The sequence below is a fragment of the Trichogramma pretiosum genome, unplaced genomic scaffold (assembly GCF_000599845.2).
Source record: "Trichogramma pretiosum strain Unisexual culture from Peru unplaced genomic scaffold, Tpre_2.0 scaffold4, whole genome shotgun sequence".
Lineage (NCBI taxonomy): Eukaryota > Metazoa > Arthropoda > Insecta > Hymenoptera > Trichogrammatidae > Trichogramma > Trichogramma pretiosum.
Genome location: NW_019641688.1, coordinates 3,203,575 through 3,231,281, shown reverse-complemented (window position 1 = coordinate 3,231,281; position 27,707 = coordinate 3,203,575). Strand labels below are relative to the sequence as shown.

Here is a 27,707-nt window from a genome sequence, read left to right as displayed (position 1 = left end):
CGTCGTTTGTGCAGGCAACAACGACGTCGAGGCAGGCCCGTGTCCGCGCGCAGTTCGCCAGTATCAGAGAGACAGAGAAAGTAGCAGCAACAGTGGCAGCGGTGAGTCCGGCTGGAGATAGCGACAACTGCAGCGCTGCTATATACTCGGCTCTCTTCCTCCCTCGCCGTCGTCGTCGCGTACAAAGAGCAGCGGCACTAACTACTGCAGCGCAGCAAGGTGTGTTGTTGTGTAGGTGTGTGCTTGTGTGTCCGGGTAAATCAGTGCCATCCGCTGCTACTGTGCGTGTCTGTGCGTGTATACGTGTATACGCGTGTGTCATTGCACCCTCGCTTGCGCGCGCCCAGCCACCCACATCTCTCTCTCTCTCGCTCGCTCAACTCTTGTAGTAGAGAGCTCGTATATATACGCGTCTCACTTTGTATAAAATTGCGAGCAGAAAAGAGCAGCGCGGATCCTTCGTGTTTACGTGCCGGAGCCAGTAGCGGGTCGAACGGCAACCTGCTTGCGCGCCTGTCTGCCGGCCAGCCTATTCTGGCCCCGGACCAACGACGCGAACAAGATTGCACTCACGAAAAATCGGGACTCGTGCGAGTGGCTCCTGCAAATCCAACGACGAAAGTAATTTCCAGCGCCGTTCGCGAGTGTCGCGTCACGAACTTTGACAGCCGAAACTCGCGCGCGTCGAGTGTGAGACTCGGATTACCGCGAATCGTACCGTCGGCCTTGCACGGAATTTCGGAGCGAACGAGCTCGATGCGGAGTCATTGAAGAGCATCGATCATCGACAAAAAAAAGTGTTGCTGTCTGATTATTCGATCGGCTGTGTTGTTTGGTGAGGAAGCGTCGGATCTTTGAACGCCTCGCAACAGTAATGTATAACCCTAAAGCAACGGAAAAATCAATGGCGCTCTAGTAGTGAATAATGTTAGGCGTTCTCGTTGGAAATCACAGTGCCTCTGTTGACTTTACACCACTGCAGGTATTTATTAAGCGATTTAATATGTTTTTTACATTGAATTAGGACAAAAAGTGGTTCGTCATTTAGAATATGCCGACATACAACAGTTACGGACATTTCCTTTACTCCGCGAAACGCAAAGTATCCGAGCGTCGCTAGTCGATTCAAAAGCCAGAGAACAAAACTCGACGTCGTCGACTCCTTTGACAGTCATTTCAAATGCCGAGCATGAAAGAGTAAAAGTGTCCTCGGTGAGAAAAGGAGGAATAATCAATTTGCCGTGTATCGGATGTCGTTTAATGGACGATAAATTAATTATAAGCGACGGCATCCACGAGAGACGGCCGAGCTCGTGTACGGCAACGTGAATTCGTCAAAAACGTGCATACTCGATTACGCGGACAGCGTCTCTCGGCGGCCATATACATTCCGCGACTCTTCGGGCCATTAAAACAAGAATTATTGGTTTTATAACTTTTTTTTTGTAGCGTGAACGATTGGTGGTTATCGCGCCCAACGCGAGAAAATCTTTTATTTACGCTACTTTTTGAGCGCAAGTCACGAACGCGAGATAAAAAAAAAAAAAAAAGAAAAAAAAGCGATTGGAATTGCCGCACGAGCTTTTGCTAAAAATTTGCATTCGACAATCATGAAAAGAGACGTTTTCCTTTGTGCAAATAAAATTCAAGGTATGCAGTTAGCACATTATAATATATACAGTTCTAGAAGTTACGCAATGATTGCCGCGCTTACGTACAATAGTGTAAGAACCGAGAAAAAAAGCCTCTCATAGATTTTCATTGTACACAAGAGATTCGGATGTATAGCGCGAGTGGAAAGCATCTATATAAATATGAGAAAACGCCTCTGAGCGTGTCTACTTTATAGTGCGCAAACGTGTTGTATCGAGAAATCGACCTTCGAGTTTGCAGAAAGAGTTGTAGCATGTACGCACTCTCGTGCGCACTCAAAAAAAAGGCATTGACGAAAATTACCCATCTCGGATGGGGCTTTAAATGCCGCCTCGCACACGCCTACTACCACTGTGCTAGGTGGCGCACACAATAGTACGCGTACTACGGTGCGTCGTGCGTCGCCGCGAAAGCGTCCCAAAAGCGACCCGTGTGTCTGTGTTTGCGTGGATGCGCGCTTACATCCTTGCACCTCGATTCACGTAGGTGTAGCAGCGCGTGCAGTGTACCTGCGCGAGTACAGAGAGAGACTCAGCTACTGCACATTGTCCACTGCGCCTGTGTGTAAAGTATATTATTATGCTGGCCGATTGTTCGTTTCCTCGCGCATACGTACGGTTACAAGCAGCGAAATGTGCTGCTGGAAAAATATAATATTACAACTACCCGCATATCACACGCTTCTTGCTCGGCCGGGAGAGAGAGAGAGAGAGAGAGAGAAAGGGTTGGAGCAGTGGCGCACCGGTGCGCCTCATCATCGCGTCCTATTTTGTGCACCACGCGATTTTATATCTATGTATACACTCAACGTACAAAGATACCCTCTTCTTGTGTAGAGCTCTGGCGTACACACACGACTGTAGAGTATACAGCGAGACGCTCTCATCGTGCCGATCGTGTTTTATCATGTGAATTTTGATGAATCGACCACTTTTCAATGACGTACGTCGAACGTATCTCCACAGGCAGAAAGGGTTGCGCGACCAAAATCCTATCCTACATATCACGGACGAGGTTGAATCTTATATAGCCGGCCTCATTTGCATCTTTCGCACCCATTGATTTTTACTGTTCGATTATCGGCCTTTAACGACCTTCGCGTATACAATTTTGTATAAACTTGCACCTGCCAATTTTACGGTGGGAAACGGAACTAATTTGGATGCTCGTTTATTATAATGCGCTCGATGTCTGTTACAATTCCGAGAAATACGGAACAACTCTATAAAAAAATCTCCATCGGTTTCCAGAAAAACGACAATTTTCTTAATTGTAATGAACGCACATAATATAAGCTACTGTGTGGGAGCAGCTCCATTTTTTTAATGACCAAGGGAGGTACGAGTCGACGCGGTATACAAGCGCAAGTGAAAGCCTTTCACTTCCGGTATTTATCAAACCGAGCAAAGTATTAATTTGAGAAAAATTCAATTCGAGGTGACTATCAAAAATGCCGAGTACATTCAGTTTCTAATGGAAATTGTTGTTTTGGTATTTTTACGAATGTCATCAAACTCTGACCGAGGGTACCTATATAGCTATATGTTTTATGTATTTTGATTTGCATGATTGTATAGCGAACCAAGCTGTACGCCTTAATGAGGCACAGCGACGTCTCGCAGTACAAAAGCTTCGAGTTCGGCCTCCTACAGTTGAAAAATCTTCCGCACTCAACGTAGCGACTCGTAAATTTCCAATAGTTGCAGAAGTTTGAGCTAATAATAGTACATAGTGCATTGCACCATTGCCAATTCCGAAATTACTTCCAATACGGCAGCAAATCTCCAGTATATGCATTAAATTCCAGGAAAAGGCAAAACTAAAGAATTTAATATTATTTTCTCTTCGTCTCCCCTCTCTGTCTCTTTGAAGAAGAGAAATCCAGAAAAAAGGTAAGGATGGCGAACCGGCATTCATAATTCAATCGAAAAGCAGTAATAATTCATAATTTTATTGATATATAGGTAGTTGGGTATTAATCCGACTACCAGATGTTTCCGAGCGTCAACGAACCCATGTATGAAAAAGCATGAAATCATCAAAGGTCTGCTCTGGCTGCTTATATCGACTGCTTAACGTATACACTGTAAACTTATGGGTCGTTTTTACACCGCAAATGTCGAGTAAAGTCAACATAAATAGGCCACGACCACTCGAATTTCAATTTTGCACTTTGACGCCGAATATTTGCGCCTGGCTAAGGAAAAGCAGTCTCTCTCTCTCTCTCTCTCTCTCTCTCTCTCTCGTTCTCGACCGCTTAGCTGCTGCTGGAGCAGTCAAAACAAAGCGCAGTCTCGAACCCGCTGATGTGGCGCCTTTTTCGGGCTCGCAAAAATTATTTCAAGCAGTTGCTCAAAAGCTCTTTTACTCGATACCCCGACTGATTTTTTATTTCAGTGTAATAAACGTGCAAGTGCACAGCTTATGTGTCTTGAGTCGATGTGTTTTTTCTCTTAAATATATAAATATTACTTTTAGTCCCACCTTGATAATTATAAGCGAAGATATCTAGAAAATGCAATATTAGACTCGGTGATTGCTATATCTCTCGTTACACAGAGCAACACCCAATTCTGATGAACAAGTTTGCTATTATATTCGCTAATGCTCGTTTATCGATAGGCATTAGAAAAAATAAAATAAAATTCAACAAAAATTAGTCAATTCCAATTAATCGGCACTTGTAGCAGCACGATAATTACCCCGAAGCTCGAGAGTTTGACAAGTGAATTGACACACAAACACACATATATTAGTTCATAAAGATCCTCGATCGGTCTAATGTAGGAAGTTGTCTTCTCTCTTGCTCGACGCCCTCTTTTTTACTTGCCCTCGATGCGCCATCGTCGTTACATTGATGCTACGCGCACAAAGCGCAAGACTGTGTAGGAGTGAAATTTGACACTTCCTATTTATAAATACCTCGCGCCCGAAGAAACTACTCGAGTTTTTTCGTACATTACTAGCGGGGAGCAATGCGCACGAATTTTGACACCTACGCAGTGTTCACGGCTGCCCTCGTACTGCACAATATTTTTTACTTTATTTATAAAATTCCGATGAAAGAGCGGTTCGGTTCTGATTAAAATCAGGACAAGAATAGCGATAACGATGTCTTCCATCGCGTAGGATTAGTTTTTTTACATAATTCGGTAGTGATTAATAGCGAGTACGTGCATTTTCGGAGACCAACGCGAACGGCATCATCCAAGCTCAAATATAATCGTCGATTTAAAGCTGCAACGGAACCTTCCCGTTTAGCTTAATTGTTACATAATTATCGAGGATGAAGTATGATCTTTTTAACGCTGTTTCCTTCAACGTATTTTTTATTTTTCAACGATGAAATCTATTCAGTTGCTTCTCTGTTTCAGTGAAACGTTTAATCACATTACCTTCAAAACCCCGAGGTTTGAAAAACAAGCGGGAGCAATATCTTAATTCTCAATGATTACATTTATTAGCTGAATTTCTAAAAATGCGATTATGTCCGCAGCAGCCACGAGAAACTAGGCAAATTATAAATTATGTATACATATTTTACCTGCGGCTTTTTCCATATTTCACGCTTATATACGCGCTATACACTGGCACACGTATCGCACACTTGGCGCACAAACAATAGCAGCACAAAGCCAAGCCAAGCGACAAAAGAAGTCATTGGAATTGCGCGTGGCCCGTTAAAAAGCCTATCGCAGATTTATTGTATCTGAGTATGCCACAGTCAAAGCCACTGCGATGAAAAAGTGAGAGTCTTCGGGCTCCAAAGCGTCTAGTAAAATCGACTTGGGTCATTGTTCCGGGCATACGCCAAATAACAGCATCGTCATCTTTACAACAACAAGTGATTGTTGATTTTCCCTCTCTCTCTTTTTCTCGTGGTGAATTAGCTGTTTCTTATTTTCCATTGCCCTCCTTACCCATTATAATGTGTCAAATATAGAACGTATTGGTGACACTATTAATTGTGGATAATGAAACGCACACGTGTGCGCGCGATATACTCACAACATCGTCAAATCGTTTAGAGATTACGTAGAATTTGAAAAGAGATCTGATTTTTTTTCCTTTTTTGGTCCAAGTGAGTGGGATGATGAGCAACTTCTGCATCTTATATCTACAATATATATAGGTATACGATGCTATATCATTGCTTTTCAGGAATAAGTATCCTCGATTAAGTTTCTTTCATTTTTTATTTATAATCGCTACTTTTCTTGGACTTGGTGACATTTATCATAGTACATGATCATTTCTATAACTCATGACTTCACTAATCAGTACAGATGATCAAAATAGAGATCAATGAAAATAGTCAGGTACATCCGTCACGTTTGTTTAAATAACAAATAAACATTTTCATAAACATGTCCGAGAAAAGTTCGATAATGAACTCTCGAGTTCAGGGTAAAACGAATCCTGGCGACTAAGTTCGGCTCGTTTGCTTCCGGGTTAACGACCGTAGCCGTGTGTACACATGCAAGACACATCTTCGTTGTAAATAAAACATAAACGATTTAAAATGTTGTTGATGCCAGCGCGCCGACGCTGCACATATATACAAATATCGTCTGCACGAACGTGACACTTTGCTCTCGTATATCTCTCGTTGCACTACATGCACAATGTCTTCTTTTTTTTGTGTATATCGTTTTGATTTTATTTATATTACTATATAGTTGAACAAATGTGACGGCGCCGTGGCCGCAGAGTAAATGAAAAAAAAATCGTTAATGTGCATCAGGAAACGACGCGATTTCGAAATCGAAAGCTCGAATTGATCAAATATTAAAATGTTATGACGTCCGAGAGTAAACATTGGCTTATTTTCCTTCCAATAAATGTTGTATACAAAAAAAAATTGTATGGTTTTAGCAATATTATACATACACATACAGAAGCACTCGAGTCAACGACACGAACGATATTTACGGCGAGATCGATCGTCCCGTGAACGTCGAGTGAATTACGTGTATAGTCGGAGTTGTCGAGCGAAGCGAATTGTTGCTGCTGCCAGCCTGCGTGCACCGGAGTAGTCGACACGGCCAACGAGTGCGGCTGCCTCCGCCGACGCCGCAGTTGCAGTCGATCAATTTTAGCCTACATCGCGATTCCAGAATTTGCAGTTCTACGCACTTTGACTCACGCTTATATACATCGAGTATACGCGTTGATACATTGTTATTATGTAAGTTGACCTTATCTCATTTAATACGAATACTGTGCGCGCGGCTGGACGCTTTCGAAGGCGTTTGTGATTTATGATAATGTCTCGCAGGCTTATCGCTGAAAACAACGTTTACGTATTTTCTTCTTTTTTTTTTGTTTCCCGCTACTGCAATGGATATTTTTGTCGTTTTCTCGCGCTTAAAGTGAGTAGAAAAATAACAACGAGCAGATTAGCTGTTTCGAGGCGTCGAGTGTCGAGAAAAAAAAGTCCATGCTAAACGGCCACGATCTTTCGTATGTGCAATTGCTATGTAAAACACGTACACACATACGCTCGATTTGATCGATTCCGTATAGGCCGTCGCCGTTGCGCCGAATAATCTTTAGAGTAGTGCGGAGTCGAGAGCACAACCCTCGACAGCCGGCTACGCTCATTCCATTCAATTATCGTGGCCCTGCGTATATCCCGAAGAGCCCTTGCCGACAGCTCCGCAGCCACAGATATTCGACGTGCGTGTGTTATACATAGTGGGTATGGAGCGTCGCGCTTCACGCGGGATGTCCTCGTGTTGCTAAATCAACACGGCGTTGACGCTCTCTCGCTTTATCCGCGTGCAGCTCGTATGTGTGTGCGCGCGGTCGCGCGTACTCAAGAAAGATAGAAAATACTTTTTACCCCATAAGTTTTTCGCCGCTTGAAGATCTTGAACTCGATGACAAAAACGATAATCTAATTGGTACTTTTATCGTTATTTAAAGTATGAATTTATTGAGCATCACTGGCTGATGCACGTGCAGCTTTAATTGTACAAAGCTCGGAGATATTGCATCCAAAGAAACGTGACAGTTGGGAATAACAAAAAAAAAAAAAAAACCGGATGCATGGGATGACTCTGCATATTTTCACGAATTTATCGGAAAAATGTATCTTGATAAAAATGTTCAACTTTAGTATGTCTTTCTCTCATTTGTAAACTGAGCTTTTAAATCTTATCCGATATGTCCATTCGACAGATAAACCAAGTTTTTGAAAAATACTTTTTACTCAAGACGTAAAATGAAATTGCATTTCTGATCAGCTAAAATTTATTGCCAATAAAAATAAATCAGGAATTACTGCAATGGTGGTACAAAAAGAAATAAGATTAATCATGCAAGGAAAATTTGATCAAATTCTTGAATGATTAAACATAAATTACTTAATAAAGATTTTTTACTTCTTCTAAAAATACGTTTATTATTATTATTATTATTATTATTATTATTATTATCATTATTATTATATATTAAACGATGAATATTTGCAGTAATTATGTCAAGCTTACCAATCATTAAAACAATCATCCTAACGAAATTCATAACGAGTTTAGTATAAAAAAAAGCAAACCCTCGGGTCGATGGCTCGATGGTGCGTGCAGCAATCGATTCGAAAGCGTCTGCCCATTAATCTCGTATATATATTATATACATACTACATAGTATACACAGTACGAGTTAACGTCGCAGTCGTCGACTCTCAACCCCCGAGGCAAAACTGCGAGACTAACGCCCGAAAATATACCCTTTAAAAAACACAGCTACATGCGTGCACGCACAGAACGACGCACAGACACATATAGCGAGGGCCGGCACGTGGCTCGTCGCGTACGCGCAGACAGGAGTTTTGCAGCCACCTCGCCTCGTCGTCCTGTATTACTCTAATTGTTCGAGCGGTGCGGCCCATCGTCGTCGCAGTCGAGGGTGAGACTTTCTTCAATTTTGCTTATTAACACTCGTTATTCGGAGAGATTCTTAGATGTTTTCTCGCGTATACACATCGTAGGCACGCATCGAGCTGGACTCTTTCATGTTCGTCGAGCGGCCAGCGCGAGCTTTGATTTGTGGCTTTTGCGCTGCATTATTTTTCGTTCGAACAGTCCTTGATCCAGCGCTTACGTTGTACAGTTGCCATGGTGATTTTTCCTCTCAAACTATCGAGGTTCATCGGGCATTCAATGTGGCTGCGCACACGAACTCATCCTATAGTACGAGCAATATGCATGTGTATATAGATGTGGAAGGCATCGAATGCGAGATGCGAACATTATTTTATAGCACGTGCAGTTGCGCTCATAATCCAAGGCAAATATTGTCGAACGTAACGTGCAAATCTCCCGTTGCTCGACTCTATGTCTATACAGGGTCCGGATTTTGTAAATCTACATGATTTTACATGACGAACGAATATTTTTTTTATTCAATTTTTTTTTCAATCACCCGCGTATCCTTTAACCAAACTCTCTCGAACGATTTTCAATTTAATCCTTTTACTTTTACACCCAGCTTTGGCATACGAATATTTTCAAAAAAGCAAAAGAAAAAAAAATGAAAAAAACGATAGAGCTACAAACTTCTGGACTCGAATAAATGTATCGTGATACATGATGAATACACACTTATATATCTGCAAAAACGTCCAACAAGCCTGGAACTCGATACACATAATTGAATTATCGCATTGGGTTACTCAATACTCTTCAATGCTCGAAGCGCGCGACATATTACGTTGTACAATGTATACACACACACGAGGAAAGTGAATCATCGTCTCTGATTTTCAGTCAAAGTTAAAGTGGATGAGTCCGTGTGCACATACATAGAAAAGGATTTTATCGTCCGAGACGATTTTTTATCCGAAGAGATACGCAATCCTTCTCTCTTATTACTTCCAAGGTGACACGCGTAATAAGTTGAATTACTGGAAACATGTCGCGGTTGGAGTATAGAATACTTTTACAAGGATTTTTCGAGCTTTTATTAAATACAGGGTCTTCGGAGCATTAGAAAACCACAAATTGAATCGGTCGAAAATTGAGCTAGTCACGCAGTTGCGGTTCACGCCTTGGGTAAGATGTGGGATTCGTCCCATTGTTTCTTTTATAGAAGCAAAGAAAGGAGTTATTGATCGATGTCCATATTATAAATGTATTAGCCGCGAGGTCGGAAGTCGGTTCGACGTCTGCGAGACTCATTGATTTTTAATTCCTCATCCGCGCGAGACAAATTCACTCGAAAAGCAATATTTACTTAAGCCACCTCGAAGGTATTGAATCGACGGCTGGGAACAAAAAGAAGCGACGAAACAATGGCGAAAAAAGAAAAAGAAGAGAAAATGCACAAGTCCGATCGAGTGAACGTTAAACAATATATCGGATATATGGATGTATGAAAGCTGCGATCGCATGCTGACCACGTTATATTTTGCTGTTCTCGTTGTACGCGAGACTACTAAGTATAATACACTCGTAGTCGCAGACTTGCACTGATTCCTTTTTTTTTCTCTCATACACATACACGCGCGCGCACACACACCGAAACAGAGACATAGACTAAGTTACGTTGTATACGCGACTATATATACGAACGGATATAATGAGACACCCTGTGCACCGTCAGTGTATAATATATAAAAATCTATACTCGTGTGTATAAGCGCGGGTGTCGTGATTCTTTTCTTCCTTTTTCTCTTTCTCTCTCTCTCTTCCTTTCATTCTCGCTCTCTCCTATATATATACATGCAGTCTCGGGCAACGGCAGCTGACTAATTTCAAAGTCGAGAACAAAAGATCCGTGGTACGTGTGTGCGTACAACATAGTAGTACATTGCAATATATGCATGGGAAAAAAAAGTTGCGAGAAAGTCGCGCGCGCGCGCGCGCGTGTGAGAAAGGGACGATGATTATTTCGCAACTACAAAAAATCTGATACCGCGGATGATTGAAATTTCAACTGTGCATCGCATCTATATTATTTTGGTTTCGACTTTTCGAAAAGGTACGCGCGCGCGCGCGCGACTCGGACTCTCGAGACAAAAGAGGTGGAACTGGCTCGAAGAAGGGTATCGCGCGTTGAGTAGTTGACCTAGATTTCGCTTGCGGAACTTTGAAAAATTACGTCGTAAACGTCGTCTTCGCTGCGCGGAGGTATATATATGGGCGAGAAAAAAAATTATCGCTGGCGCAGTCGCTAGCGAATTGCACTGCTGCGTCTATCGGGCTTATACGCATGTTTACACTTTCTTGCGGCCAGCCTGAGCAGTAGAGTACATTGTTGTCGAATGCATGTATACAGGAGCTCGGAGTCTCGAGCTATATACATAATAATGCGCCATATATTGCGTCGACGTCGCGAGTCAGTTGGGTCGCTTTCTCAATATATACTAACGGCGGCACAGAAACCTTAGACTCTCGCACTCTTATCGGATTACAGCAAACTAAGTGTATTTCTTATATATACACACACACACATGCACACTAATATTTTGCCGAGAGAGCGAGAAGTTGCGGGTGTTGCGCTGACTAAAGCTCGCAGCACTACATGTGTGCCACACGAGTTATTCTATTTTCATGCGCGCACTTTGTAAGAAATAAGCACTTGGACTTTGTTCCCCGCGCACACTTACGCGCATTGCATTTAGTCAGCTCCTCTCCGAGTGCGGTGCTGCGTAATATACAGGCCAGACATATAGCGGCCATTCGCTACGAGCGCGACGGCGACAAAGTCGAGCTTTTTACACTTTATATATTACACGAACGACTGTGTGGACGCGGCCGTATACGTTCAATTTTTCCCGGCTGCTGAATCGAATTTTTTGCACGCCGCCACGATGTACGTAGACTTTGAGTCTGCGTCCGTATATGTCGTCGGTCTCGCGACAAATGGCTCGTACCGTCTTATGAATATGAGTATAGTTTGTCAGAAAGAAATTGATCGTTTGTTTGTACGAGACTTTGTTTTTCCTACGTTTACACCTTTTCAAGAACGAATGACAGATCCGATCGATAATATTTTGATGCGGTTAATCATGAATAGGCATCGTTGGTTACATTGGCCACGCGTACCCATTGTGTTGAGCTAGGCCCCTCAGCAATAGTCCCGCCTTCTAATTAACACCTGCCTTTAGACTCGGAATATCTAATTAGGCATCGAGTCATGGCTGACACCTTCATGGCGATGCTCACCTTTCGTAAGCGTGTGCCATGGCTCCCGAATCGTCATACGCTTACAAAGGCCGTAAATTCTATCGTGCTAATCTTTATGAATGATCAAATTAATCACGCGTAAGGCGGGCAAAGAGCCGAATTTCGTATTCATTGATACAATTTTGCATTCATTTTAAAAGGAACGCATGAAAGTGAAATGTGGCGCACATGTGGAGTATAGCAAAGATTTTCGCAGAGATCAAAAAACGTTTTTTCTCGACGCGCATCGAGGCTCTACATACGTGTGAACGCAGTACCTTATATCTGTAGATGCGCGCATGCAACAAGCGAATTCAATAGATTCGTCGCTCACATATAGCGTTTAAACTCGTCGATCTATGCCAAGGCACGTCTCTCACTTTTAATACGTAGCAGTCTATATACGTATAGCAGCGTCCTCGCAATCGCAAAAACGAATTGCTGCCACGGGCTCGGGTTTGCTCCTTTTTTGTCACGTTTGTGCGTGAAGGACTCGAAAGACTCGTCCGGGTGTGAAATAAAAATTTGACCCACAGACAGGCAGGCCGACGAGCGCAGAGAGCTCCAAATGCAGATAAGCATTGGTCTCTGGCTGTTCATTTATGAAAGCAGCTGCGGAGTAGGCTATGCCCGTCGTAGACCAGCCCATCGATTTACGCTACATATTTTTCGATAGGCCTTGTTCGTGTCGAGACCTTTCGAGAGTATCGAAATCGGTCGACACAGCTCTGAAGCTCGACGTAACAACAGTAAATACAGACGAGCAAAGCTCGCTCGTATGAAATTAATACAGAGCGCGTATTATATATTTCATTCGTGTTACCGCTTGTCGCATGAATTTCTGCTCGAGGGGCTGAGATCGAGCTTGCAGCCAGTGAGTCATCATCGCGCGCAACTACTGCATCTCGCTACATTGCACGGTTCGTAAAAGATAAAAACGATACATCAAAAATTGTACATTTTCATATCATATTCGATGCCAGGAAATCGCGCTTGGATTACGATTAAACAATTCTTACTGCCGTATTAATACCATTCTTGTAAAGAAATGCATTTTTATAAACAAATCAAGTAAGAAGATATATTACACTGAAACCTCAGTACAACATTGAATTTTATCTACATTTCTTGCCTCAATTCATTTTGATTCATCTCATGCAACTACAAAAAAATTATCAAAGAATAGGCCGCGATATCGTTCCCACACCAAAGACATAAATTAGCGTACGGCACAGATCTTCGGTCAAAAGAGGCAAAAATATTCCTACAGGGTTTTTCATCGCTGTCGTTATTGTTGTTGTTATCGAGGCGCTGCCACGCAGTACGCGTATATTACCATTGTAGCATGTGCTCGTGCGTGCGAGTTTCGTGACCGTTTCAATGCACTCTGGCATAGCCAGCGAACGCGAGTTGGCATGCGTTCGACGGCTTAGCGACGAAAAATCGTCGCTATATTATAATGTTCGCATTTATATCTGCTCGACTTCTTTTTTTTTTGCCCTGCCCTCGACGAAGATCAATCGTTTTAATACCTACGACGAATTTCGTACATTGTGAGCTGTAGCGGCTGTTGCGTGTCAGAATCGGTGCACTGCTTTATAAATGTTGCTTCGTATGGACGTTACGCACGCGCGTCTAACGAATCTTTATTTTTTTGTTTGAATTTGAAAATCTTCTTTCTTGAGGCTGTGTACGAAATTTTGGTAGAACCGATTGAGATTCTAAAAGCTTTTCCTTGAATAGATATTTAGTATCCATGAATTAGAACATTTTGACAGGTATCATCTTGCATATTGGTTCAAAAATAATAAATTGAAAAATCACAAACAAGATTGATAATCTAATAGGCTTTATCAAAAAAATTAATTGATAATAAAGGATTATTAGACCAAATTTATAGTCATCCTGAGTCCATTGATAATAATTATATGATAATAAGTAGCGAAAACTTGTTTGGCCCAGTTAGACGTTTAGGACATTTGAGACTTCAATAGTATAGCTTCAGCATAGCTTCTTCATAACATAGGAAATTAACATAATAAAAATATGCCTATTTAATACGAGTGTTAAATATCTCATATAGATGTGCGTCTTAATTGTGGTTAACACATTATTACAAGCCACATCAAACAAGCCACATGAGAAGTAACAGTTTAAATAAAAGGATAAAATCAGCGCTCTGTTTTGTTGTGGTCACAGTCCAGTCGACCGCAATTACAACTTATATCCGCTTTAGCTCAAATATATGTTCATTACTGTCAAGATGATACCCACGACTAAATCAAGTGGATTTTGGAGTCGCGACTGCACATATGGTACAGAATCAGGTGCGCAGGCGAGCTCAAATATCAAAGACTAGACGCGCATCTGGACCATATTGAGTACTCAGTAGCTCGTGAGCGGAAAGTCTCAGTTTTCCTCGCAGTAGCCGCAATCATAGTAATTTCAACAGGTTGATCATTGTATTTCAAGTACATATGTAAACAAGAGCACCTGTCAGCGAAAAAAAGTGTTGACAGTTCGATAATCACAGTGTTAATTGATTCGTAATTAACTCTAATTAATAACAAAAGGCGTCTTTTTCATATTATTTTTTTTCAACTAACGCTCAAAAATGAAGATAGAGTGGACAGATTAGCCTAATCGATAGAATGAAAAAAAAGTTGCGAATCTGCCTGAACGCCTTCTTAGAAGTTTTATACATGCGAGACTTTCTCATTGAGGCAGTCACGCTTTTGACAGAAAAAGGCCCTTTTAAATGGGCGCCATACAGTCTCCCGTTTTGGATCGAGAACAAAAAGTTTATAGATCGGTGGAACGAAAATAAACGAGCCTCGAGTTTCCCAGCGTGGATTCTGTCTTCTCGGTAACTGCGAAATTCACCTGCGACTCTCTTGCGCGCTTTTATAAGTAATCGGCGAACTCGTTGTATATCATCGAGTCATCTACTTCTTATTATGTTCCATGTTTTTCTTTGCCTTTATTGGCAAAAAAGACAATTTTTCGGGCTATGTGCCCGCTCGAATCAAACTTTGTCACATAGCACGTGGCTGTTTTCAGCTTATTCCAATATGTATAACTGGAATAACTAACAGTATATTATTACACTAGGCCGCTAAAAGCAAAGTAGTTCCCATAATTAAAAGCTGCCAACATGAAGCCGAAAGGTATAAATACGTGCTTTTCTTTTTTGCATACAATTTTTCACCAACCGAAATGTAACATTTTTTGTTAAACATAGCCGCTGGAACATGATACTCTTATGAATCACTTATAGTGATGAGTAGTATATATAGTATGATCAGATAGTCATCGAGGTCTTTAAAAATTTAAACTCTTCAAATCTCATAAAAAATTGTACTATCCTTCGCTTTTGAAAATTATTTAGTTTTCCATGTTTAAAAATAGTTGCACTATGTCATACATCTATGCTCGTGATTTATAAAATGTTATTTTAAGGTGGTTGGATGAAAATTGAATGTGAAATTACCATTGGGCTGAAACTTTGAATGGTTGTTCATTAAGTCACCTCTGATTGACCCTTAAAATTTCAGCCTAGGTCTGCTTGCTAATATTCCCGGATTTTCAATCCAAAAGTTGATATTTTAACATGGGCTCTAACGGAAAGCTGTCAAAATTTGAGCATAAAAGGACTATAGCTTGCTGAATTGTGTTACTAGGGAAATAAAAAACTATCCATTAAAAAGCTAAAGTCATCACCTTACGATTAGTGCATTAAAAATATAGGTCCTCGTGCTTTCTAATGAATTATTGAACGATAAAAGTTTAAATTCCTGATATTTTGGCTTATATTCGCCTTCTAACCCACTTTTAGGTTGAGCTTCCACCTGCGCATGCCGAGAATACTCAAAAAAGTACAATTGTTATGATGATCACCCAACTTACCTTAACGTGTCTTTCTCACTTTTTCAAACTTGCAAAGACGTTGGAAATTTGAAAATTATAAGATATTATTGAAAAAAGTTTAACCAATCTTTTTTAATTTTTTAGATTTTCTCGTAGTTGAAGTATCTGTACAGCCTTTCTAACTATTCAATTAGTACATATGTTTGAAACACGACACTGATCATGGCGTATCGTATTTCATTCCCAAAAATTTGATTCTAACAGGAAAGTCCAAGCTATTGTTTTCAATAAAAAAACTGAAATCCGAGTAGCCATCTGGAAATTTTCTCTCTTTATCTATCAGTCGTGTGCCTCTCTGCGTTGAACTGTGAACTTAAAAAGATAGTTGTCACAACAAAAAACCATTACTCTACTTCTACCGGAAATGCATACAGGTCTCTTCAGCTAAATTTTGTCGACATACAATTAAATGCAGGTGATTATTGTGTAATAAAAAATATCGTGGTAGGTTAACTACTTCCATCTGTTCAATTTGAAACTTGATACCACGTTTTGTTTGTTTTTCAATCAACAACTATTTATAAGAATTATTAAACCGTCAATCGATTGAACTCGATGACTCTGGATTTTAGAAATCTCAATACACGAGTTAAAAACTTTTCCTTGGTATAAGTCTCTCGACGTTTGGTCAACTTCTCTTCTAGCTTTTTTTTTATAAATTTAATATCAAACATTTTGATTTTTTTTACTTGTATAGTATTGAAATAAATTGGTTGTCTTGAAAAGGTCACTATGGATAAGTTGACAAAGTGTCGAGAGATTTAATAAAGTGACGCAATAATACTCATCGCTCTGTAACTAGATTTTGTAATACATAAAATTTATCTAGTTTGTCACAATATTTTAGTATGAAAAGTATTCTTATGATCTTCATGAGCAGGTAAATGAATAGTTAAAAAATTGTTCTTGAATTGGCTATGCATTATAAAATTCATATCTGAATGTTGTCCATTATTTTTACATTAACGTAGTACGCCTGATGAGGAATGGGAGTTTTAGTCAAAACGTCGATAAAATAATGTAAAGATCAATTTGTTGACTATTTACCTACTCACCAAGATCATGAATATCCTTAATTAGATTTTTGTAATCCAAGGTGACCTTTCAATAATCATTATAATTACATTTGATGATGAGGAATGGGATAAATGCAATAATAATAACTACAGGAAAAATGTTTTTTTTTTAAAATAAGAATATTTAATTTTTCATTAAAACGGATAGTAATGATTACTTGTTACTTCAAGATGTTGATAATTTTCACGATAACTATTTTATTACTTTTGTTGATACTTTAATGACTAACTCTTATGATGAAAGGTTATTCTCAGGTATGAATATCTTCGTGTAAATACTTTGAATGCCACTTGTTAAACACAACTTGATGAACTTCTGTAGTCCATCGATGAATTCCAGAGGTAGTTGATCAGAAGAACTCGACTCGAGCAATACGTCCAAAATCTTTCATAGACAATTTGTTACCAACAAGTAAAGAGTTTTGAATGCATTATAGATGTAGAGAAATCATATATATATACAGATGCTCGGCTCGGCTTAAAAATGAAAGTGGAGGGGGAGTGGCGCAGACGCGTTTGTACGCCTCGTATAATAGAGCGTCGACGAGCTGCGTCAAGGGAGGAGCTTAAGAGATATATACATGCAGCCTGTATACAGAGTCCGAGACATAATGATGCAATGATGGGGCTCGGGCCCAATAATAAGAATGAGAAAGTCATGAGAATTTACAAAACTCCCATTCCGAAACTTTTTGAGTGTGTGAGCGCGGCTCGTATATATATACTTACACATGCATTCGTACGGAAAGCTCTTACCGCAAGAGCGGAGAGAGAGAGAGAAAGAAATGGCGTAGAGGGGGAGACGACACAACGCGTTGACTTCTCGCTCGGCACTGGTGAATTTATTCAGTAGCATTTCAGCCGTCGGAAGGAGCGCGTGCGCGATCGAATTCTCGTTTCTCGGCTGTTTATTTTCTTCGCGCGTCGAAGAAATATCTCTCTCGGCTTTGTGATCATAAACACAGTTGTACTTTGAAATTGTAGCTGTGCCAAAATAGGAGATGCAGTGATCCGACATAGACTCGTTTGAGTGTGAAAAGTTGAACGTATAAAAGTGCAAAAATGAAGCAGCTCAGTTTTAACGAGGTCGCGTGCGATACGCGATTTTACGCCGAGGGCATGGAGAGTCTAACCAGAAAAAATTTGAAGAGGAACCTTTTTCACGACGATACATATATTAGCGATGTCACACCGAGAAAAGGTACATTTTTTATTTGCATTTTTCACCGATCATTAGGACAATTGTACGATTACTTCTGTCATCAAATAAACTAAATCGAATGGAATACCATTCGCAAACGCCTCCTTTTATTCCTTTCGATCAACGATTGTTTAAAATAAAAATTCTTGTATAGTTTTCCTCAATGATGTATTATCTACACTGCATTGAATATTTATGCAAAAGTCACGTACGCAGATACGCGACTGAGTGAAAAAAAGCTACATGCATGCAAATGCAATGATCGCGAAAAGTGAATATTTTCACCGGTGCCTGTTGGTTTGGTCTGGAAATTTTGATGATTTTTAAGTGGAATAAATTCAAGCTTCTGATTATGTCGTTGCTCCGTTACAGCATGATCAATTTATAATTTAAGAAAAATTTATTAAATAGAGATTGGAAATTGTAATTGACGTTAAATGAACGAAAGCAGATGCATGTAATGAACATTGTACAGGATTTCTAAACGCGTGCACGACATTGGGCAGAATGCGAGACGAAAAAACAACAACATACATTATTCAAAGAGTCTAAATTTCCATTCGTAAGTACGATGGCGTAGGGCAGAGCAGCACTGGGATTAATAAAGACTGCGCTCTTGGTACTTTTTTTTTTTTTTTTTTTTTAATGACGGTGTGGCAATGCTCGTCTTTTTTCGCCACGAGCACGCCCATATCCCAACTGCGAGTGACTCTCGGTACGATGTGGCTCGGTAACGAGCCCTGCGACGAGACCGACGAGTTGGGTTTTTAACGGGTGGCTGCGTATAAATTACAATTTCAAAAGTATTCCTCCTCTCTCGACTCGACGCGTATAATATACATCCGCGTATTTGCGTACACGTATTTGCGTATAAATTATAAAATAAAATAATAACGACGGTATGCGCTCGGCAATTGACACTTGCAACGACTCGACGATTGTTATATGTTCGTAATGTCTGCTTATGTATATTTTATGAAACGTCAAAACAATTTTTATTACTGGCAGCCTTGCCGGGTGAGTCATTGACCGCGCGTCGATCGTCCGGCTATGTTTATTCAATTAAAATATCAATATCACAACAAAGCGTCGGAGTTTGGCGTATGCTCGACGTGCATATACGATTGCCGCAGATGGTTATTGACTAACGTCATTTACTCGTTATTTTCGCAGTGGCCAAGACGTGCGCGGGACAATCGCTGAGCGATTTGGAAGCAGAGCTGTTCGGCAATAACCGCCTGCGCGATTCGTACTCGTGGAACAAATCCTTACCCGAGCCGCTGCAACAGATGATCAAGATCGAACTGTCGCGCCAGACGAACAACAATAATCAAACGAAGAACCACAACAACGAGGACATCGAGAATCGATACCGCGACTTCAAGCACTTGAGTCCGAGCCACTTGAGTCCAGAAAGTTGCAGCAGTTACGAGCACAACCGTAGCCCGTACTCGCAGCGTCAACAACAACAACAACAGCAGCAGCAGCAGCAGCAGCACATTCAGCAGCAACTTGCGCCAAAGCCAAAGAGCTCGCCGATAAAGACGGCACAGGGTACACCGTCGCCCACGCAACAGCAGCAGCAGCAGCAGCAGCTGCAATCGTCTTCGCCACAGTTGACCGGGCCGGAACTCGCGATGAAGGCCAAGAGTCGTGACGCGGCCAAGCACAGGCGCGAAAAGGAGAACCAGGAGTTCAACGAGCTGGCCAAGCTTCTGCCTCTGCCCTCGGCCATCACCACGCAGTTGGACAAGGCCAGCGTCATTCGGCTGACCTCGAGTTATCTCAAGCTGCGCAATCTCTTTCCCAATGGTGAGTACCTGCAGTGACCATGGTGTACTTCGATTATACGAAAAATGGCGAATCAAAATTACGCAAGGGATAATTGCTAGTAAAAAAAAGAAAGAAGTCGCGTCTATTGATTCGCTATAGCATGCCCGTGTCACATAGTACGCAGCGCGTTATATAATACATATAATAGGGCGAGCAAGGGCTGAGGGAGCAAATAGTATATCGGATGAGATGGGTGTGATTGCGCACTTAATGCATTGTAGTCGTCGTCGTCGTCGTTCTCGGGGTTCTTTCAGTCCGTAAGGAGTATACACAGGGGGCGCCATGCAACAACGCGCGTCGCTCTGCTTTGTAAGCAAAACAACCTCCCCGAACCCCATCGGGCTCTCTCTCTCTCTCTCTCTCGTCGCTTTATATGTATATTCACTCAGCCGAGGCCGAGGCCGATCCAACGACTATACACGCGCGCAGACTTCGCTCGATTGAATTTCAAGTAGCCGCATCCCTTTTTCGCGTGCAGTCTTTATGCCGTACAGTGGCACCTACGCAACTCTCGGTTTCTTTCTACAACGAACGACGTGTTCCGGCGGAACTATATTGCGGACTCGATTTGTCCACTTGTGCACCGCTTTCACGCACGCGAGTATCCGTCGCGTCGGTGCAAGATGCGGTGGGTCTACTGTACCAACCTCGAGTGCCTAACGAGCGTAAACAAGTTGTATACGTTATTTTTCAAAGTTTTTCCTTCTCTTCTTCTCCTTTTATTTTTCTCGTTGCGCTAAAAATCGATAATATTGATACAAATCGATCGAAGCGAGTGTATATCGCCGTCATCGATCGTTCTCACACACAGGCAGACGCGCCGTCGCGCATGCTACGCGTTTTTCGCACTAGATCGCTGCAGACACAGGCGACGACTCCCTTTTTCAGAGCTGCGAGATCGCCCAGAGCCGAGAACGATTGATTCCAATCGTACCCCATATATACAAATAAAGACGTACTCGTCACCGCGACAGACACTTATCGCGATATTTCCAAAGCAAATTCGATCGTCATTTGTATTAAACATATACGTATATTATAGAGTAAAATGTACGCGCGTCTGTGGCCGTGTGAGCGCATGTAAAGTCGTGATCTTTCATAATTCGTTTTCGCACCTAGCGTTAAAAGCGTCAAAGCCACTCTCGTCTCCTCGTCTCTCTCTCTCTTTCTTCTCTTCGCAGCTCTCCTCCTTTTTTTTCTTCGTTACACACGCGCTTTCGAGTCTCAAAGCGACTTACCCGACGTCTTTTCGTCGTCGAGTACGCTCGTTTTCCTAGCGCGCGACAAAGGAAAATACGACGAGGTGAATTAATGCACGACCACGACGAGAGAGAAAGGGACGCACGGTTTACGACTGCCAAACCGTGCGCGAAGAAACTGACTCGCTAATAAATGTATACGCCTCGCGCCCTTTGACGAGCTTCGAAGGATGCTGTATATGCTTTGTATCCGGGACCCAGGTAGACGTATTGGTCGTAGTGACTGAAAAAATTTTCTAATTCCCAGTTGTTTCCGACGGATTTGCGCAGGTCTCGGTGACGAGTGGGGCGCTCAACCGTCGTCGGGCTGCAACGGCGAGACACAGATACGCGAGCTCGGCTCGCATCTGCTCCAGACCATGGAGGGCTTCATATTCGTCATCGATCCGGACGGCAAGATCATGTACATAAGCGAGACGGCCAGCGTGCAACTGGGCCTGTCGCAGGTCGAGCTCACCGGCAACAGCATCTACGAGTACATCTATCCGGGAGATCATCAAGACATGAAGAACATGCTCAACGGCAATTTCATACAGCGCGACCCGATGCCCCATCCGAACGCCAACGGGGAGATCGAGATCCATCGTTACTTCTTTCTTCGCATGAAGTGCGTCTTGGCCAAGCGAAACGCCGGGCTCACCTTCAAAGGCTACAAGGTAAATATATTTCCAAGGCACGTATCGCTTTTTCTTTTCGTCATTTTTTAGTGAAAAACTCAGTGATGTTAAATTGATAGTCGAGGAAGATGAAATTCCAGTGCACAAAATTGTACTGTCCGCGGTCAGTCCAGTATTTAGGGCCATGTTTATGTTGGAAAACAATGAAAACTCCGTGAAGATAACCAACATTACCGAGGATATACTGACTGAAATGCTTATGACTTACGTCGATCCGTATCATCGTCGAGTGTACAAATAATTTTTCCACGTCGATTGCCTCTCGCGCAAACTGAAACGACAAAGAACTGACAAAACCTTTAAAGAGCTACTTTACGTATATTCTCCAACATCATCGTAGAACATACTCAGCCCGCATTCAATGACTCGGTGTATACGAATAGGGGTGCTAGGCGCATTTCTTCATTGTCTCGCGATCGCGACGCTCTTCCATTGCACATCCCACGCGTGCATAAATTTTCCCATCTCTCTATACGTATTTCATGGTACATGGAACAAGGAGGTTTTTGCGAGTAAAAAATCGTTATTCCTCTCGGCTCGAGCTAATCTCACACGCCCATCGCGTCAGCGTGTGCAGGCCTCGTCGAGTGCGCGCGACACGCCTAATTTGCCTAACAAATACCCAATTGCACCCTCGCGCGATCCTGTGCTACTACTATGCACATGCATATACTGCACTTTGTACGCTGCACCGGCTGCGGGTGCGTATTTTAGCGCCAAACTCGTGTAATCTCGAACACGTAGCAAAATGTCGTTAATTGGGCCTTTTTAGAAAGTGCCGCGACGCTTCCTTTGAGGCTGAGCGAATTCATATACGGATGCGAGCAGCACCTCGAGAGCGAATTAAATCTCCGACTGCACATCTAAATGCATGCACGCGCGCGCGCCTACGGATACTTGAAAGATCGCGTCGAGGGAAGTTTTTTGTTTTTTTTTTATTAGCATCGAGAGGTCGCTCAACCGCCTGCACGCTGCACGTCGCAACGACAATATTATGATGTTTGCGAATACTTGCTCGAGCGACAACAACAACGAAAAAAAAAAGAAGAAGCGACAACGAGTGAAAACAAAACATTTATTGCTTGCAGGTCATTCACTGTAACGGCTACTTGAAGCTCAAACAGAAACAAGTCAGGGACGAGTACGGCGAGGTGGTCAACTACGAGCTCATGAACGTGGGTTTGCTCGCTTTGGGACACTCGCTTCCACCGAGTGCCAACACGGAAATCAAGATGCAGTCCAACATGTTCATGTTCAGAGCCTCGGTCAAATTCAAGCTCATTTTCCTTGATCAAGCGTAAGTCATCGGGAGATCGAGTTTTCGTCTTTTTTACTTTTGTTTTATCGATATTTTTATAATTTAAACATTTTTGCTCATTTTAGTTCCCAACAATATACGAACTACGAACCACAAGAGCTGATCGACAGGACGATTTATAAGTACGTGCATCCTATGGACGTGACGGTGTTGGAACAAGCACATAGATTACGTAAGTTACATTACTTTTTAGTACAACAATTTTCGAAACAATTTACTTCGTCAGTGCTTCTTTTTATCATTTTTCCTAAATTTTCCAAGTAAAAAGCTCCGCTTGAACGTTACAACTGCAAGCGTTTATTTTTAGTAAAACAAAAACGAGGTTGCCAAGTTTCTTTCTTTAGTTATACAGCCACACACACACATACACACACATACACGTGCATACACATAAAATAGAAAATCTCTTTGAGACTAAGCCGTAAGTGAAACTGCCACGCGAGTCTGTTCAAACAACGATAGCGCGCGGCGCGACACGCAGAGGGGAGTTACGACATCCTCCCTGCTTAGATTTCTCTCTCGCTCGCACACACACACAGACTTACAACACGAACTCGGCCTCCCTTTCATTCTCTACCATTTATCCTCCATTTTCATCCCTTACCATTGGCAACTCTCTCTTTCTCACTTTATATCGCGCACACACGTAGCGAGCAATAAAATCTCCATTTCTCCTGGGCTCGGGTCGTTTTGTACTTGTTATTATTCGCGGTTGTGTGCGGCAAACGCGTGTAAGCTTTTCTTGTGCGTTTCACATAATGTGACATGTCTTTTGTTGCGTTATCTCGACGTTTTGTATACAAACCATATACAACGCGTGACTCGCTCTCTTTTGCTTCGAGCGCACAGGTACTTAAGGCAAAACAGGTATGCTACACGATAGAAAAAAGTAGTCAAAAAGTAGCTCTCGCGTTTTGGCCGACTCGCTGCTAAGAATACACCGCTATAGAGCCGCCGCAGTTTTGACTCCGTGTCTCTGCCTTCGAATCGATAATGTGGCGAGATCGTTGCGCGCGCTATAGCATCCGTCACACATGCGCACTTGCCTGCAGCCGCACGCGGATATAATATGTACAAACGCATGCAGTCGCAGGAAACAAGAAATATGTATTTTCGAGCTCGCTATACGGCCAGCCAGCTGCGCAAGCTCGACTATTTTCAGACGCCGTTTTTTCTTCCATCGGAGACTCGAGAGCTTTTACTATTATTTTCCGAAGGGTTAAAACTGCGCTTCGAGCCATTGGTCGAGTTCAGAAATAGCGGCTTTTTAACGTCCAAATTGTGCTGCTCAAAGAGCAAAAGTATCCACGTACCCAAACGTCTAGGGGAGAAAGAAAAAATTGCGCCTGACTGTTTTATGGCTGCTTATTCACTCGCAACTTCTACTACTACTACTACCACTACTACTACTACTACTAGTATTACGAACACCACGCGAATATATGTACGCGCTCATTATAATATGACCGCGTCTGAGTTGTAAGTAGTACACCGTGAGTTTTTCTTCATTCTTAAAGTCAAAGACTTGGCTAACAAAACAAAAAAAAAAAAAAGAAAGAAAGAAGAAGAGAATGAGAAAAAAAGAGGCAAGATAAAAACTACTAACGCCACTCGGCTGCATTGCCACTGCACAACGAGTACACGTGCATTACAGAAAAATCGTGATGTCTCGCGACTGAAGAAAAGAAAGTGCAAAAAGGGGCAGCAGTGGCAGCAGTGGCAGCAGCAGCAGCCGAGTGGCTAGTAAAGTGTAGCTACGTGAGAGCTGCTCCGTATACACAGCGCACATCAAAGACAATTCTCATGCATGAATTTTGCATGTAATGCGCCGCGTCAGGTGTTTCTTCGCTTCATCTTCTTTTTCTTTTTCTTTATATCCAATCCGTATATACACATACACGAAATTAATCGATCCAAGGGTGCATCGAGCTTCTCAACCGCTGTACCGGAATCGAAAAAATGAATACATATTTTTGTCAAACGAGCTAGTCATCCTAGACGAGTGGACGAGCTTGCGGACTTTGACGAAAGCGAGGAAAAAGCTCTCGGTCGAGAGAGCCCCGATGCATTCGTATCGATCTACATCTTTTTCTATTGAACCCTCGCTCTACTACAGGCTAAAAATTTCGTCTAGGAGCGTCAGCGATTCTTTTGACGCGGCTCTACTTGACTTGGAAGTTTTCAACACACAGCAAACACATTGCGCTTTCTTATCTGCATCACTTAAAAATTTCCTTTCTCGTATTTTCGGGTTAATTAAGCTCTCGAGATTGAACAAAAAATTTTTTTACTCACAAACGGCATACATTTTTCTGTTCGCAGTGTTGTTCAAAGGTCAGGTAACGTCACGTTACTACAGATTCATGACGCGCGGCGGCGGCTACGTCTGGATGCAGTCCTACATGACCTTGGTGCACAATTCGCGCGCCACCCGCCAGACCTGCATCGTGGCCGTGAACTACGTTCTCAGCCAGCGGGAATCGGCCGGCCTCGTGTTCGACGAGCTGCAGCAACTGGAGCCGCTGCCGCCCCCCTCGAGGAGTCCGCCGCGGGCCAGAAACGCGCGTCAGATCAATCACAGTCAGCAGCAGCCGCATCCGGCGCCGCAGCCCCCACCTCCGGCCCAGCCGCAGCCGCAGACTCATCTGATGCCGGCTCAAATGGAACTGCCCGTGGAGAACGACTACGCGCAGGAGGTCGGCGCCAAGCTCGTCGAGGACGAGGACTTTCATTCGGACAATTTTCCGTACATGATGCAACCCCTGGGTCAGAATTACCCGAGCACGCCGCCCTCGCACTGCAGCAGCTTCAGCGGCGATTACCCCTACCCCGGCTACTCGATGGGATCGATGCAGCAGCAGCAGCAACAGAATTCCTCGCCCATGTCCAGCCTGCCCTCGTGCATGCAGAGTCCGAGCAACAACGGTCTGCAGTCGATGCAGCAGCAATTCCAGCAGCAGAGCCCGCCGCTGGTTCAGCAGCTGAAGCAGAGCCCACCGCCGCATCTGAGCTCGCCGCACTCCCAGCAGATGAGTCCCACCGGCATGCAGCAGATGCAGCCGAGCCCACCGAGTCTGCAACAGATGCAGCCGAGTCCCGCGAGCGTCCACGGGATGCAGCCCAGCCCGCCGAGTATGCAGCAAATGCAGCCGAGCCCCCCGAGCATGACGCCGGTGCAGCCGAGTCCGCAGAGCTTGCAGCAGATGCAGCCCAGTCCCTCGAGCATGCAACGAGTGCAGCCGAGTCCTCAGAGTCTGCAGTCGTATCAGCAACAGAGTCAGCAGATGCAGCAGCAGCAGCAGTTCCAACACAGCCCATTGGCACAGGCGCAGCAACACAGTCCGTCGCAGATTCAGCAGCACGAGTACCAGAGAGCCTTTTCGGCCTCGCCGAGCACTTGCGGTAGCTCCGAGGCTTGCGACGCTCAGATGAAGACCTGCTACAACAACAATGGCTATCAGGCCGCGGAGATGAATCCGCAGGTGGCCAGCATCGACGCGAGTGCAGCCATGTTCTCAAACTTTAGCAACTACGTTCAGGACGAGTTCAGTAACGCGACCATGCAGTTGAATTACAACGGATTCAGCTATGACGGCTCCTCGGACGGCAGCGGCATAAATTACGGCAACGCGAACGCGAGTCAGCAGACTAGTGGTGCGTGCGCCAAAATTCAACAACAGCAGCAGCAGCAGCTGCCTCTCACGCAGCTTCAGCACCAGCAGCAACAGCATCAACACGAACAGCACCAGCAGCAACAGCAGAACCTGCAGCAGCTCCAGTGCAACGGGCACGATTTGAACATGTCGTTCTTCGGCGCGCCGCAGCAGTACAGTCCGAATTCGATGATGCCGTCGCAGCATCAGCAATTCGTCCACTGATAACAATCGGTCGTTCTCGACCTCGTCGTCTTCGTCGACAAATTTGAACTTGTCATTGACAATCGCGAAACGAGCCCCGAGAAGCTCCTCTTCGTCGATGTCGACCGTAACGCCCATGCGTTCTAGTCTGTGATCATCATTGTTTTATGAACTTTATTAGATAATAATATAAAATAATGCGCTCCGAGAAGCACACGAGAATGAACGCAAATGTTCAAAACGAATGTACGAATGTACGAATGAATGTTGTATGAATGAGTTGATGTAGTCTCAATTAATTCTGCGAATTTCAAGTTTGCGTCGTTGATCGCCAGAGCAAAATTGAATTCTTTGAATGATACAAAAACCAAAAAAAATCAAATGATAAGATCATCACGAAAAAACGTTTTAACTTTAAAACCTGTGATTAAACACTTTGAACTTGAAATTCCTATTGTAGAAAAAATGTTAAAATAAGTGTGACTTTTGTAAATATTATGAAAAATTATTATAAGGACGAATAGCTCTAGACTTTAGACTTTTTAGAACTGTCGTTAAAAATTTAATTATAATATGTGTTGACTTTGCATTTCGGAATTCGTATACAATTCCACAAGGCTCACATTCCATTTAGAATAAAAATCAAAGGGAATAACAAGTATACCTTTTGAACAAATGTAAATAAATTGCTGTGGAACGAAATCGACGAAACTGTTGTCCACAATTGTTATAATGAA

General features: G+C 42.9%; 1 protein-coding gene across 2 annotated transcripts; it reads left to right on the top strand.

Moving 5' to 3' along the window:
- The first annotated feature begins 711 nt into the window (after positions 1–711).
- On the top strand, positions 712–27,707 carry LOC106650338 (protein single-minded). 2 transcript variants are annotated; one of them, XM_014368275.2, is made up of 6 exons: positions 712–982; positions 19,200–19,838; positions 21,389–21,774; positions 22,884–23,092; positions 23,179–23,285; positions 25,436–27,707. In XM_014368275.2, exons 2-6 carry the CDS (start codon positions 19,316–19,318, stop codon positions 26,989–26,991), a joined length of 2,781 nt encoding a protein of 926 aa, XP_014223761.1. In that variant the 5' UTR covers positions 712–982; positions 19,200–19,315; the 3' UTR covers positions 26,992–27,707. The 2 variants fall into 2 exon arrangements, with proteins under 2 accessions (XP_014223761.1, XP_014223760.1); XM_014368274.2 differs by lacking the exon at positions 712–982 and adding an exon at positions 17,697–18,026.

What these genes read in the sequence shown, in the direction of transcription:
- LOC106650338 (XM_014368274.2), top strand. Translation starts at nt 17,888, where the DNA reads ATGAAGCAGCTCAGTTTTAACGAGGTCGCGTGCGATACGCGATTTTAC. An exon ending in CGATGTCACACCGAGAAAAG is followed by an intron (nt 18,027 to 19,199) that starts GTACATTTTTTA and finishes TTATTTTCGCAG; the next exon opens with TGGCCAAGACGTGCGCGGGA. An exon ending in TCACCTTCAAAGGCTACAAG is followed by an intron (nt 21,775 to 22,883) that starts GTAAATATATTT and finishes TATTGCTTGCAG; the next exon opens with GTCATTCACTGTAACGGCTA.